Raw genomic sequence first — 15,437 nt, forward strand, 5'->3', positions numbered from 1 at the left:
TATTATATGTTGCATTAACATTTATTGTGAAAATAATATATTGTATTGTGTTCTATAATCGGCTTATTATCTTAAAATTAAAATATATTGAATTATATATTATATTACGTGTTGGTCGGATACTTTTTTTATAAATATGTGTTGATTAGGTCAGATCAATTTATTTAACTCAATCAGCACACTAACTAAAGTGTATAAAAATATTTATTTAGTTTTGAAATGTTAAAATAATAAAAAATAAATTATTTGATGTAATATTTTAAACAAATTATATATTAGATAAAAAAAATTAAAAAGTATTATTAATAAATAATGCTAAAAAATTCACAAAATATATGTATAAAAAGAGCCTTGTATGCATATCTTATGCTGATTTTATTTTAGTTTGATTTTTTTTAAATGATGTGTCATCTCTCACTAAATAATTGCATGCTTTATATTTTATGTTATATAGTTTGTTATGTGGTATAATTTTAATACTTTTTTCGTCTCACGAGGTATTCATTTATTTTTGTACGTATATTTAGAAATATTAATATTATATTAAAATATAGTATAAATAAAGTAGAAATGAATAAAATAACCTTATTAGTATGGTATGATATAAAGGTAAGGGTATTTGTAATATTAGATAGATAATACAATTACTAAAAAAAAAATTGATATTTTATTATGAGACGGACTAAAATGAAAAAATGGATACTTTATTTTGGGACGGAGGGAGTATAATTTTACATTTTTTTCTTATTTCTTAATTAAAACAATTTTATAAAATGCATTTAGAAGAGTAAAAGAAAAATATTACTCCATCCGTCTCACATACCATGTCTATGTTTCCGTTTATATCTATCTCATATCTCATGTCACTTTTCTTTTTTGGAAAATAATTATGCATTTTAATCTCATTTTAGATTTTTTAATTTATTTTTTTTAAATTTTAATGAAACTAATTAATTATCTTAATCTTAATCCATAATAATTTATATTATATATTAATTATTTTCACTAATATATTCTTAAGTATCTACTAATTATACTTAACCTAAATTATCGTGTTTACAGTAACCAAGACATCCATTGTAGGACAGAGAGAGCGTATTTTATTAAGAAATTAAAAACTTTCAAATTAGCAAAAAAACATGCACGCGAATGTGTTTACTTGTAAAAGTGGTTTTGGATTTTGGTTTTGAGTAGTAAAATTTTGAATTGAAATAGTTGTTTGATGTGATATAAATATATATATATTGATGTGATATTTTGGATGTAAAAATTAATTTTAGTGTAATAAATAAAAAATTGGTAATTGATTTAATATTTTTTAAGGAAAAAATTAGAATAGTAAAACTGGAAATCAAATCCCACAAGCAAACACGCCTTTAAGAATGCATATACTCCCTCCGTTCCAAAAGTATAATCTCATTGTGTTGGGCACGGGATTTAAGGAATATTGATATTATATTAGTAGTTGATAAAAAGTAAAGATAAATGACTTTTTTGCCTCGGTGAGTATATTAGTGTAAAAAGTTGGCAATTATATAATAATAATGAAAAAATATTGATAGTTTTATGGTGATATGATTATTTATGAAAATGATACTATTATTTTGAGACGGACAAAAATAGTAAACAATACTGTTGTATTGGGACGGATGGAGCAATATAACTTAAATAATACAATTGTACTATTTTTCTCATTCTCTTGAATGTATCTATCTTTTCTATTTTATCGTAGAATAAGCTGATTTGTTAATAAATTCAGCATATGCTGAAGTAATCTTAACGTTTAATCATCTTAATTGAAAAAGAGTAATTTAATTAATTTAGATTATCACGGATCGTGATTAATTTCAGCAACGATGAATTAAGAAATTCAATATATTATCCACTCTTATATAAAAATATCTATTTTCGTATATATTTACTATCTTAAGGCATTTTTGGCCGAATTAATTTCGGAGCCAACAATAATTAAAATCTAAGACACGTGATAAATATTTGGGGATGATGTAATATTCACACAAAATTTGAAAAGGAAATGATATTCGATTGTATGTTTTGATCATTAATAAATTAATAAATTGCACTAATTACCTAATTATTCTATTTAATACATACATAACAAAAAATATAAATATTTAAAGAATTACTCAATAATTAATCACGTTATCAAAAAATATTTTCATATAAAAATATTTAAAGAATTACTCAATAATTAATCTCGTTATGTTATATGGTGTGTTATAACAAGTAATATATTTTCAATTTGATTAAAAGTATTATTTAATAATTTAATTATTATATATATTACACAAATGTCATTACTTTTATATTATATCATACTAATAAGATGTTTTTGTCTTTTTTTTTTATTACAGACCAATATAATACTAATATTCGAAAAATTTATGTGCAAAAAATAAATGATACTCTTGTTTCTGGACGAAAGTTGTATTATTATTGAAACATTAAATAAAACAAACAGTGTATTACGATATAATAAAATGTGATGTATATTTATTAGAGGTTAAGTATAATTAATTATTTTTTATTTTTAAGATATTGTAAAGTATTTGGGACAAATAAAAAATACATACTATATTGGAGAGTGTTTAGGATGAAAAGGGTATTTTTTTAGTCTTTATGTTCAAACAAAATAGCATAATTAGTTCCGACAGAAAAATACTGCTACCTCCGTTCCACGTACCGTGTCTGCTACACTGTAGATATGGTATTTTAGAAGGGGTGTAATTAATAGATAATTAAGAATGTATTAGTGAAAATAATTATCCTATAATATAAATAATTATAAATTAAATTTAAGATAACTAATTAGTTTAATTAAAATTTAAAAAAAATAATAAAATTAAAAAGTTTAAAATAAGATTAAAGTGTATAATCATTTTCCAAAAAATGAAAGTGACATGGTATATGAGACGGACAGAAACGGCAACGTAGACATGGTATGTAGGACGGAGGGAGTACTATTTATTTTTATTAAAACTCGTAACTATCTATTCGAGTAAGTATACAGTTTTTTTTTTTTTTTTTTTGTTATTTTTTATTTTTATTAAAAATCCTAAATTTTTAAAATCTTTATATAAATACTCCCTGGCATTACAGAGACATGGAACTCAAATCATGATGCATGCTATATAGCTATAGGTACTGTATAATAAGTTATTATTATTATTATTAGTGTGTGTTTATTTTATATTTTTAAATAAATATATATTTTTTTATATTAAATATAAAAAATTATATAAGTAATATAAAAGGTATTTTGATATTGAATTATTAATTTCTTGTAAAAAAATAAAATACTAATATTATAATTTTTATAATATTACAAGAAAAAAAAAAGTTAGATGAATAAATATTATTTTTTTAAACAAGGAAATAAGATTTTTTTTTTCAATTTTTTTTTCTTTTATCTATCTATTCTAAACAAATAAATAAAATTTTTATTTTTAAAAATAATATTCAAATAAAAAATTTAAACATTAAAAATAGATTAGTTAGTTCCATCAATTTGTTCACCCAATTTTTTTATTTTTATTTTTTGGTAGATCATCTTCAATCCACTGTATTTATGTAGTGGGGTCATCCCCATTTTGCATTTTCATAAATAAAGTAACACTGTAGCTCCATTTAAAAAATTGAGCAGAGTATTTTGTGTATTTTTATTATTTTTTTAAAAAAATAATATGTAATTTTATTATTTTTAAAAAATAATGTATAATTTATTATTTTAAAAAGTGATATGTAATTTTATTTTTTAATTATTTTATTTGTAATAGTTATTAATTATAAACGCTAATTTTCATATCAAAATGGGTCATTTGAGATCATTTATTTCATGTATAAAGTAATTGTATGTGTACTATTATATTTCTAATTTAAAATGTATTTTAGTATTAGTGTATGATTAATTTTTTTAAAATAAGAAAAATATACTTTGAAGAAAAATAGACGAAAAAAAAATTATGAATCGGGACAGAGAGAGTATAAAATAATATAAAAAATGAATATATATGAAATATAGTTTTTAGAGTGAAAATTAAAATTTATGATTGAAGTAAAATTATGTAAATTTATTGTAATTGTTGCAAAAATAAAATAAAGAATTAAAAATGACTTTAGAGTAATTTTCCAAAAAAATTATAAAAATAAAGAATACAATATATATATATATATAAACATAATATACACTATACTTTCTTTGCTCGATGCAAAATATTATTCTCTATGTTCCAATACAATAGTTTTGTTTACTATTTTTGTCCGTCCCAAAACAATAGTCTTATTTTCATGAATAATCATATTACCACTAAAATTACCCCCACTTTTTCATTTTTATTACACAATTGCCACTATTTTTTACATTAATACACTCACAAGGACAAAATTGTCTTTTATCCATATTTTTTACTCACTGCCAATATAATATTAGGGTGTGTTTGTTTGAAGGATTTTGGAGGATTTACACTATTCATCCAATTTTTTCTCCCCAAAAACATCAAATCAAACACCTATTTTTCATTTTTTATATTATACAAAAAATCAATTTTACATTCAAAACATCACATCAAACCCTATTTATATCACATCATACAACTATTCAAATTCAAAATTTTTACTATTCAAATCTCAATCCAAAATCCAAACCCCCAAACAAACACACCCTTAATATTCCTTAAATATTGTGTCCAATCCAATTAAAACTATATTTATGAGACGGAGAGAGTAGTATTTTTAGTATTATTGACACCATTCTTTAGTATCTAAAAAAAAAAAAATCATTCAAAAATATGAAGTGAATATACTTTCCATATTTCTATTGTAATGTAAGAAAGAGAAAGAAAGAAATGTGTCTAGTTTGTGTTTGGTAGGAATAGGATAATGTTTATATATATATATATATATATAATTGAAATAATATTTTACATAAAATAAATGTACCTTTATTAAAAATGAAATAAGGAAAAATAAAAAAAATAAAAAAATAAAAAAGGAGATAACCGGGCCTAGAACTTCTATAAAAGGAGAAGCACCAATCTTGCATATTCGTATCTGCTTCCGATCCATCCCCCACATTACATTAGAATTTAGAACCAAATCAAAACCCTTCCTATCCTAGCTTCAATCCATGCAAACCCAAATGTAGCCATTCATCCAATATCTCTGTAAGTCTCTCGCTCTTTGATTTAATGTTGTTTGTTGGTTCGTTCGACAGAATTAGGCAGACAGAGCGACAGACAAACATGTTTGATTCGCAGGGAATAATGATGAGGTCAGTCTCAGTCTCAGTCTCACCCACAGGAACAGATGCAGATGCAGATACTAATGGTAATGGAGGAGAAACAAATAATACTAATACTCCTACTAGTATTTTTTATATTGAAGAAGAATCGTCAAACCCTAGCCAGAGGAGGAGATCACTATCCAATATGGCCATGGCCGAATTAGCCAAACACAGCCACAAGGAAGCCGAGAGGCGCCGCAGAAAGCGTATCAACGCTCACATTGCTACCCTCAAATCCATTCTCCCCAACACTATCAAGGTATCATCATCCATTCACGCTCAATCAAACAATCAATCAAATTCTATTTCAATTTCTATTTCCATTTCAATTGATGAAATCGTACCGTACCGTACGCGCGCAGACAGACAAGGCGTCTCTGCTCACCGAAACAGTGCGCCGAGTGAAGGAACTGAAGAAAACTACTTCCGAGCAACTGCAGGGCGACGGCGCGTGGCTGAAATCAATGGTTCCCAGCGAGACCGACGAGGTGAAGGTCTGCTACTGCAACGACGACGGCGACGATGGTGGTGGTGGTGGTGGTCTGAATCTGATAAAGGCGACAGTTGCGTGCGAGGATCGGCCGGAGATGGTGGTGGACCTAATCAAGGCACTCAACTGGCCAAAACTAAAACTGAAACTGGTGAGGGCAGAGATGTGCACTCTGGGAGGCCGAACCAAAATCGCACTCTGGCTCCACGACGAACACGACCACGACCACGACCACACCAGAGAAGGCGATGATGGCCAAGCCTGTCTGGGGACACTTCTGAAAATGGCCATCGACAAGTCCATTTTGTTGGCCGGGAACAAACGCCGCACACGTTGCTATCATCTCTGAATTTCAGTTTCAATTTCAATTTCAATTTTAATTTCAATTTCAATTTCAATTTCATAACGACCTGTAGTTTTCCAACCTCTGAACCTTCTCCATATGTAGTCTTGTGTTTTGTTGTGTTGTGTTCTAGAAGCTAATAAGGGACAATATCTCTCTCTCTCTCTCTCTCTCTCTCTCTCTGTCTATATATATATATATATATATATTTGTGTCTGTCTGTTTGGTTTAATTATGTCCAAGAATTAATTAGTAGTAGTATGTTTCTTTTAGTTTAGTGGTGGGTTTTTGTTTTTGTTTTTGTTCTTTTCCTTCTTTTGGGGTATCACTATCATCATCATTGCATGTCCCCCCCTAGGCAGAGAATATGTAAGTTGTTACATCATAATATGAAAAATGAAAAAAATTGGGTGATTTGAGGATTGAGGAACAAACAAAGGGTATCATCAAATTCCCAATCCATAACAAGAAAGAAGCAAGATCATCAAGAACTAACAAAACAGAGCAAGAAAAGCAAAGATATTTTCCCCCCAATTCCAAGATGCAACAACAACACATTGATTGTCAAAATACATTCATTATAAACATTGATCGAACTCTGTAAATGAGACATTATGATAGTTAGTTACCAAGAACCAATTTTTGTAGCTACTTGAACAAGAATTGATGCTCTAGTTCATAACTCATACACCAGAAATCTTACCAGACAAGCCATTCTCTTCGCCGCTATCCACATTGTCGTCGTCGTTCTTACTATTCGTCGGCTTATTCGAAGAATTCCCAGCTCCGGTGACAGACTGCTGGTAAAGAACCCCTCCCACAATAGTCACCAGCAAACAAACCAAACCAAATGGAGTGGCATGCTTATCCCAAATCACCACATTGATCGCCACCGTCAGAAACTTATTCACCACTCCCGTCACCGTGAAAGCAGTCGCCGAGATTGCCTTTCTGCAGGCGAAACCGAAGAAACTAATCAGCAGTCCGAACACGCAAGACAATGACACTGCCGAGAATGCAACCGGCTCGAACAATTCCCCGGCGCTCGACAAATACGACACCGCCGAAAATGCCTCTGCATACTCCCCTGTTAGAAACCAAAACAGAGGTGCTATCAACAATGACAGCAGATTGTTGTAGAGCACAAAGCCCCAAGTGTTGAGCCCCAAATTGGTCACCATGTGCTTTATGTACACCATCTCTGTTGTTATGGTCACCAAATAGGCAAATGCCCAGGAGTACGCCGTCAGGGTGAATCCGTCGTCGGCGGCGACGTACCCGGCGGCGCCGCCCAATATGATCACCAATGAAAGGAAGGTTAGCTTGGAAGGGCACGGCTGCCGCCGGAAAGCTGTGTCGGCGATCGCGACGAGCAGCGGCGTCAGCGACCGGAAAACTATGAAGGTATCCACATTGGCGTGGCGGAGGAGATTCGTGTTGGTGAAGATCGCTAGATAGAAGACGAATGCTGCAGGAAGGAACTTCTTCGCGGTTTCTAGAGTGAACGGATCGTGTTGCAGAAACCCTAACCTGCCGAAGATCCAGACGCCGAGAGCGGAGGTCAGATACTGCAGCGCCGTGAGGAGGCCGGGGTAATTGAATCTGGTAATGGCGAATTTGTTGATGATGGCGAGCAAGCTGGAGCAGAGAGCGTAGCCGATCACCAAACTGCTGGTTGCGTAGGTTTGCCGAGACGCCTCCAATCGGATCGGGATCGGAGCCATTGAAGGCTCCTTGAAGCTGCAATCGAACCAAACCGCAATCAATCGATCGATGGGTGAGAGAATTGAAACCCTAGAAATCGGATCCCTTGCCTAAATAGCAGAAAGCGCGCAAATCACCTCACTGTAAGAAATAGAAATTTCACAGAGGAGGATTAGAGGAGGATGGGATCTACTGTTAATCTCATTTTTTTTTTCAAAAAAATATTTAATTAAAAACTTTTTTTTTATATTATACTAAAAATCAATTTTATATTAAAATATTGTATCAATATCTATTTATATCTTATCATACAATTATTCAAATTCAAAATTTTTACGATTCAAATCCCAACTCAATATCGGGGCAAACACACCATTACACACCCTTACTTATACCTAGAATTAGAAACTCCATTTTTATAGCAGGAAGAAAAGCTACAGAACCACTTCGATTAACAAAGATACATTCATACATACATAAATACAGACAGACAGACAGCCAGCCAGCATCAGGAAGCTTAACTAACACAATACTCCATTGTTTCTTCACTACATGCAGGCTGGATTCACAGACATGAAAGAACTAACTCCATTCTTACTACAAAACTAATCACATAGAGAGACCCATCTTTCTTGCAGCTTCACAAAACGTGGGGATATGGAAATGGTTAAAATCTTTGAGTACACTACTTACATATAGTCGAAGAATTGCTTCCATTTTCTTGCAGCTACGCTGCGTTTAACCAGGATTCTCCACTTGACGACGGAGAGGAGTTTGTACCATCTTGTTTTGGGTGTGAGATTTCTGGGGATCATGATGCCAGCGGAATTTGGACTGATTTCATGATTGTTGGAATCAGAAAACAGCATGTCATATGTAGAGGACGATGATGGCTCGCCGTGGAAGTGGTTGTTGGCTGGTGGCAAATCTTCGGCACACAGCGGAGATGATCCCAAGCAGATGCTGCCGAAGAAGGGGCTGGGAGAGTAATCAGTCATGCCAATACTGTTTCTAAATCCAGGATTGAACCCCTGTTGCATTTGGGAGCTTTCGCCGATCTCAAAACTAGCATGATGTCGGTTGGCTTCTCCGGCGTTGGAAGGCAAAGAGGATATTGTTGGTTGGTGGTAATTGTTGATTTGCAGTTCGGGTTGGCCTGGGAAGAAAGTTCGGTTTAGCTACCACAGATTAAACACTTAATAATCAGTTGTTGGGTGGGCGATAGTAGAAGTTTTCGAGAAACTTGAATAACAGCAGAATCAGTGATGACTGAAGAAGGTGAAATAGCACTGGAGCAGTGTGTTTACCTTGATCAACATGGAGATATTTATCCTGGAGATCAACGGTAGGAGGATGGTTGAAATGATCAGTTGTATTTATTGGAAGGTTTGGGTAGGCGATGGCGGGTGTGTCTAAAATCCAGTCTTCCATGTTTCTGTACGCGAGCTGCTTTAGATCTTCCACCATCCTCTGTAATCGAAAAACAAGATAGGTAAGTGTCATGCGAGTTTCAAATGAATTGGTAGTCACAGTTGGATGTGAATCGCGAACAAAATTCTAATGAAAGCAAAGGGATGTTCAGCGTGTCAAGGTTGAGATCTAGAAAAAAAAGTAAAGCCGTAAATCTATAACAAGCTTTATTCGGATGAAAATGCAGGAAAAAGTTATGAGGATGAAGAAATTAACCATCTTCTGTACGTTGAGAGTATCAAGTGAATCATAGATTTGGCCATCCAATCGCACTCCGACCAACTTGTAGACAGAGTTGAAGAACAGCTCAGTCCCCGGGACAGGCGTGTATGTGTATCTCTGATCATCCAAAATACAGCTTGTAGCATGTTGGATGATTTTGTTCCACATCTTGTTTGAAATATTACCGAGTACCTGCAGATTGAAGACATCTTGTTAGCTGGTTCATGAGAAATGAATTTGTCAAGAACATATATTCTTAGTTGTGCAAGCAGCAATACATTGCAGAGCAGACTCCAAGAATGAGTATCTTACAGAGCGCAAGTCGTGCTGACTTGTTTCATACCACCTCAAGAAATCCCGGACACAAAAAATACTAACGGATGTCAGTCTGTTATGAAATTTTCCGTGTTTCGCTATCTTCTCCAAGCGCCACACTTCATCAGCTAAGGATGGAGGATAGTGCTTACGGTAAGCTGTAAAATGGCGAAAAAAGCATCATATAAATGTTGCGACATTTGTGATCCATATATGTGATAGTTAGTCCTCCTAGTTTGGAATAACAGTAAACAGGTTTCAGAGAAACTAAGAGATGAATCAATAGAGATAAAAACAAAACAATGTATTGATCATTCATTCAACTTAAACTTTGAGTTTAGCTACCATGAATTTTGAGGCCTCCACTCTAACCATTTATGAAAAAAAAGAGATTTTGTGTAATGTTTTGTAAGAATTCCACCGGTGATTAGTTAGGCAATAACTAATAAAAGATCATTCGATATGAAAGGCGACATAAATTGGCGCACCTATGGTGCAATGTGGACAAGCTCCAATGGGAAGGAAAGAAAGAAAATATCCATCACCAGAAAGATTAAAAGATGAAGAAACATAGTCAAGAAAGAAATACTTACATTCCCCCCTATGATCCAAGATTTTGAAGCAGTTGGTCATGGCTTCCCTGATGCTTATTTCATCAGATGTAGTAAGATGCACTTGCGCTCCCAATCGAAACTTCCGGCTTCTCATCCAGCTGGAATTGTCGGTGAAAATCACCTGATCAATCTGACCCTCTCCATTTTGCAAAGAAATAGCCAAATCTCCGGTCAACAATGGCCTCCTTCCTTCTCTGTTTTGCACAACATAACGATCAAAATCTTCCTTTGTCCATCCTATCTGATCATCAGGATCAAAATCACCATTGAGGGCAACAATATTCACTCTAGCAGACGAAAATGGACCAGATGTAACAACTTGCTTGGAGATGGAATCGCGTAAGGTTAGTCGAACAGGGCTTCCATCCTCAGACAAGATCCTGCTGCCTGTATATAGGGAGCCAGGCAACTTACTGCAAAACTGCAGCTGCAGAGTCCTTGAGCCCGAGTACGCAATTCCACTATAGGAGGGTCTGCAAGAAACATCCATTATAACAAGCAATGCACTAAGCTAAAGTGAAAAAATAAAGATGATAAGAGTTTACGGACCTTTCAATTCGATCAACTGCAGCAACCACTGCCTCTTGAACCTATATTAAGAACGAAAAACATAGTAAGAAGTGTGTAAGGACAAAAGAAGCCATATTAGTTTACCTATTCTAATAACAAAGAAAAGAAATGCAAATATGAATTTGAAATTAGGAATGAAAGCATTTCCAATTATGGAATGACGAAAAAAGTGTGCAAATTGATCAAAACAGCATTTCTTAATTGGTTCTACACATACTAAATGCATAATCTCAGCAAACAAAGCAAAGTTCCTTAACTCTTTTGTACCTCATCTTCAATCACCAAAAGGTTTGTCAATTCTCAAGCTTAAGCATTAGTTCGAGCACTCCACAAATACAAAAACAAAAACAAAAACAGAATAAAGTATCTGGTAACCCAGAGAAGTGACAAACATCTTACCCATTTTCGGATAAGAGGCTCCAAGACAGGCACCATTCCTTGCACATTCCGAACATTTCTTGCTCCTTTGAGTATACTGCAACAAAGCCCATCAGAGTGAGAAACATGAAGTAGTAGTTTGAAAGCCACCAACATCACAGCAATTAAGACAACAGATTCAATCAACTGCAAACAAATCCACCTCAAAGACATAAGCCTTCGTCTATTCTGATTCCCGGAATCCCCCTCCCCCTCCTCCCTGAGCTGCCTCTTAGGTAACATCACAAATCCCAAATCGACAAATATGGATGGGAAAAATCTAGTTATGGTAGGTCAGACTAAAAGTGCTTAAATAAAGATCAAAACATCTCCCAGAAAACTACCTGGGAAGCTTCCTCAGACATTAAACAAATACCCTAACCATATAAGTCAATCACACAGATGCTACTCTTTCAGTTATGACACAATCACAACCACCAAATCATTTAAGACAAAATACCCACAAATCAGGTGTGCAATCTATGTACCATTATTGCTCCATCACATCACTCCCTTTTACTTTATCATCCTTCATGAGCAATCACCTTTTTGTTCATATATTATTAGGTTTCAAAAATCAACTCAAAAGAGCTCGCATAACCGCGTCTATTGGAAAGCTACAGGCAAGGCACATAATATATTAAACTTTTCAGCAACCCTGTAGCATCATTGTGTGTATATTCCGACACTCCAAACACGTAGGAAATCCAAAACGCCGCTCAAAAATCTCTCGAAAATGAAATTTAATCACAATTAAGAAAAAAAAATAATAATAACAATTAATGCTACGCTGACTTAGGGGAGGTCGTAGATACCTCGGGAAGCTTGGTGGAAAATACTATCAAAGGAACACACAATTACAAGTAGAGGAAGAAAATCTGCACCAGCGCGTTCAAGCAACCTGAAAAGTCATTGCGAGTCTTCTTCCATGGTGAGGCTGCAAAGGCGTTGGTCGTTCTATTTTCGTTGTTTAATGTACCTCATGGTTTGAATTCCAGGTCCTCTCTTTTTCTTTTTTTTTATTTTTTATGAGTTTGAAAAATAATTTTGTTTATCTTTAATATAAAAATAATACTCCCTCCGTCCACAAAATAAGTATATATTTACTTTTGGCACAGAAATTTAAGGAATAATAGTATTTTAATTATAGTGGGTAGGTAAAAGTAGTGAAATGATATTTTTGCCTTTATTTTTTTGTGTAAAAGTAATGATGTGATGTAAAGTAGGGGTATTTATGGAAAAAATGAGGTATTTAATGAAATTGTTACTTTGTAATTAAACGTCCCAAAATAGAAACATGTATACTTTCTAGCTGGACGGAGGGAGTATTTGATTGAATATTTTGTAAGAAGAAATTTTTTTCGGTAAATATAAAGTTTAAATAATAAAATTTTAAAAAATTTTGCAAACGAAACATATACCATATCCATTTGGTTGGGCACTAGTTTTTAAAAAAATAATAATAATAAAAAATAGATAAAAAATACTCCCTCCGTCCCAAATATTTTGCAATATTTTCAAAAATAAAAAATAATTTACACCCCACACTTTATCCCCTCGCATCATCCAAATAAAAAAAATAAAATATACATTTATCTCTCCATCACATCACATAATTTCTAAATTATTCTACCTAATACAGCCCACTTAAAAACTTTGTTTAGAACGGAGGGAGTAGTACTTTTACTAAAAATAAATAAAATAAATGACAACTTCCAAACAACTCTATAATTCTTTATTTCTTTTCTTGAATTATATTTTCTTTACTTTTTATTTTTACAAATTTATTCATTTTAACCCTCAATTCATATGAAAACTCTATAATACTCTCATTTAATTTCTTCTACAGTTTTTCTTTTTTTTTTTTTTCACCAACACTATAAACATTAATTTTTATACTTAAATTCTACTTTTTTTTCATTTGAATATAAAATAAAATATTAAAACAACAAAAAATTTAATTGACAATAAATAAATAAATAATACAAAAGTAATCATATTATAATTATATAAAATATTTATAAGAAAAATATTGATCTCAATTAAATATAAGTATGATTATATGAGTAATATAATAAACAAGTTGAAAAAAATAAATTTTAATTTTAAAAAATATTTATCTATTATAAAAGTTCATTAATGTATTGTAACAAATTCTGCAAATATTATTGAATTGATTTTATATACAAGAATTCATATCATAGAAAATAAATAAATTTGTTCCATAAGCAAAAATATATATTATTTACATAAGAGTTTTGAATTATATTTGATGAATAAAAATATAAATAAAAAGTTACAGTAAAATGAAAATTTGATGAATAAAATATGTAATAATTATAAATAAAGAATTATGTGAAATAATAGGGAGTTAAATTGAACAATTATATGAACATTGACTAATAAGAAAAATAATTTAAGAATTTAGGATTTGAATGACTATATGTATATATATGAATGGCAAAGAAGTATTTTTATTATTATAGGGAAAAAAGGTAGTAGGCTTTTTGACAAAATAATACACACATTTTTTAAAAAAAATAATAATAATATATTATACATATTTATTATTTTTATATTAATTAGATAAATATTTGTATCTTAATTTTTAAAAAAAAAAAATCATTCAAACAATTTCAGAAAACAAACCCAACAAATTTTTATATAAATATATTATTTTTATTATATTGTGTATTTGTTTGAAGGATTTTGAAAAATTATTCTATTCATATAAAAATTTTTTAAAAACAATATCAAATTAAAAAAAAAAATTATATTATTCCCAAAATATATTTTACTTTTAAAACATCACAACAATATTTATTTATATTAAATCATACAATTATTTAAATTCAAATTTTTTATTATTTTAATTTTAATTTAAAATCCAAACTTCCAAACAAAGTCACACATGGTATGTCATATTATTAATTTCAGTAAAATGTATATTGATATATTACACTTATAAATTTAGTTCATTACTAATTTTAATAAGATTAAAATTTCAATATTTAATTATTATTTTTTATTAATATTTATTTATTATAATTGCCCTATTTTTATTACATTGTCTCTCGTTATAATCTTTAATTACTAAACAAATTGTAAAAAATATTATCAACTCATTTTTACTTTTTATTATTTTTTCAGTATGAATTGTCAGCATTATTTCACATATATGATATATTTAATGGTTTTAGATTTCATAAAAATAATTTAGTAATATTACATGTATTTAAAAATTATATACTGCTAGATAAATATTAACTATAGGATGTTTCTATTTATACGATAGCCTATTTGAATATAAATTATGTGCTAATTATATAATACTGTCTAAATATATTCTAAAATATTTATATTATATACTCCCTTCATCCCACATACTATGTCCACGTTGCCGTTTTTGTCTGTTCCATATTGCACGTCACTTTTCTTTTTTGGAAAATGATTATACACTTTAATATCATTTTAAACTTTTTAATTTTTTTTTAATTTTAATTAAACTAATTAGTTATTTTAATCTTAATTTATAATTATTTATATTATAAAATAATTATTTTCACTAATACATTTTTAATTATCTCCTAATTACACCCCTCCTAAAATACCGTATCTACAGTGTAGCAGACACGGTATATGGGACGGAGGGAGTAATATTAAATCAACGTTAACTATGTGATAGTTGTATTTACATGACCTTCTATTTTTATATAAAATATGTGTTATTTATACATAATTGTCAACATATATTCTAAGTTATTTATATCATATATTATTATATTAAATAAACGCTAACAACTATGTGTTATTTGTATATTTATATAAAATTGTTCAAATATATTCTAAGTTATTTATCTTATATTGGGCTAAATGAACGTTAATTATGTGATATTTATATTTATATCTTCTATTAATTGAATATAAACTATGTATATAAAATTGTATAAATATTTTAATTTATTTTACTAAACAATGATGAATTGATGT

General features: G+C 30.6%; 3 protein-coding genes across 11 annotated transcripts; 1 reads left to right on the forward strand and 2 right to left on the reverse strand.

The window, feature by feature from the left end:
* Positions 1-5,019: 5,019 nt before the first annotated feature.
* Positions 5,020-6,412, forward strand: LOC127262179 (transcription factor bHLH30-like). Of its 2 annotated transcripts, XM_051290736.1 has the most exons (3): positions 5,020-5,183; positions 5,277-5,561; positions 5,665-6,412. In XM_051290736.1, the coding sequence occupies exons 2-3, from the start codon at positions 5,283-5,285 to the stop codon at positions 6,139-6,141; spliced, it is 756 nt and encodes a 251-aa protein (XP_051146693.1). In that variant the 5' UTR covers positions 5,020-5,183; positions 5,277-5,282; the 3' UTR covers positions 6,142-6,412. The 2 variants fall into 2 exon arrangements, with proteins under 2 accessions (XP_051146693.1, XP_051146692.1); XM_051290735.1 differs by having other exon boundaries at positions 5,057-5,561.
* A 317-nt stretch (positions 6,413-6,729) lies between these two features.
* LOC127262177 (GDP-fucose transporter 1-like) lies at positions 6,730-7,982 on the reverse strand. Its single transcript, XM_051290733.1, has one exon. The coding sequence runs from the start codon at positions 7,857-7,859 to the stop codon at positions 6,819-6,821; it is 1,041 nt and encodes a 346-aa protein (XP_051146690.1). The 5' UTR covers positions 7,860-7,982; the 3' UTR covers positions 6,730-6,818.
* Positions 7,983-8,240: 258 nt separating this feature from the next.
* On the reverse strand, positions 8,241-12,435 carry LOC127262175 (calmodulin-binding protein 60 B-like). 8 transcript variants are annotated; one of them, XM_051290723.1, is made up of 9 exons: positions 12,263-12,435; positions 11,611-11,727; positions 11,430-11,505; positions 11,010-11,050; positions 10,440-10,933; positions 9,844-10,004; positions 9,526-9,723; positions 9,147-9,309; positions 8,241-8,995 (listed from the first exon to the last, which is right to left on the reverse strand). In XM_051290723.1, exons 2-9 carry the CDS (start codon positions 11,688-11,690, stop codon positions 8,529-8,531), a joined length of 1,680 nt encoding a protein of 559 aa, XP_051146680.1. In that variant the 5' UTR covers positions 11,691-11,727; positions 12,263-12,435; the 3' UTR covers positions 8,241-8,528. The 8 variants fall into 8 exon arrangements, with proteins under 8 accessions (XP_051146680.1, XP_051146685.1, XP_051146684.1 ...); XM_051290728.1 differs by having other exon boundaries at positions 10,440-10,701; positions 10,780-10,933; positions 11,611-12,435; XM_051290727.1 differs by having other exon boundaries at positions 11,611-11,672; positions 12,263-12,434.
* Between the last annotated feature and the right edge of the window lie 3,002 nt (positions 12,436-15,437).

This window comes from Andrographis paniculata, unplaced genomic scaffold, assembly GCF_009805555.1.
Source record: "Andrographis paniculata isolate CXL003 unplaced genomic scaffold, ASM980555v1 Contig65END, whole genome shotgun sequence".
In the NCBI taxonomy this organism is placed as follows: Eukaryota; Viridiplantae; Streptophyta; class Magnoliopsida; order Lamiales; family Acanthaceae; genus Andrographis; species Andrographis paniculata.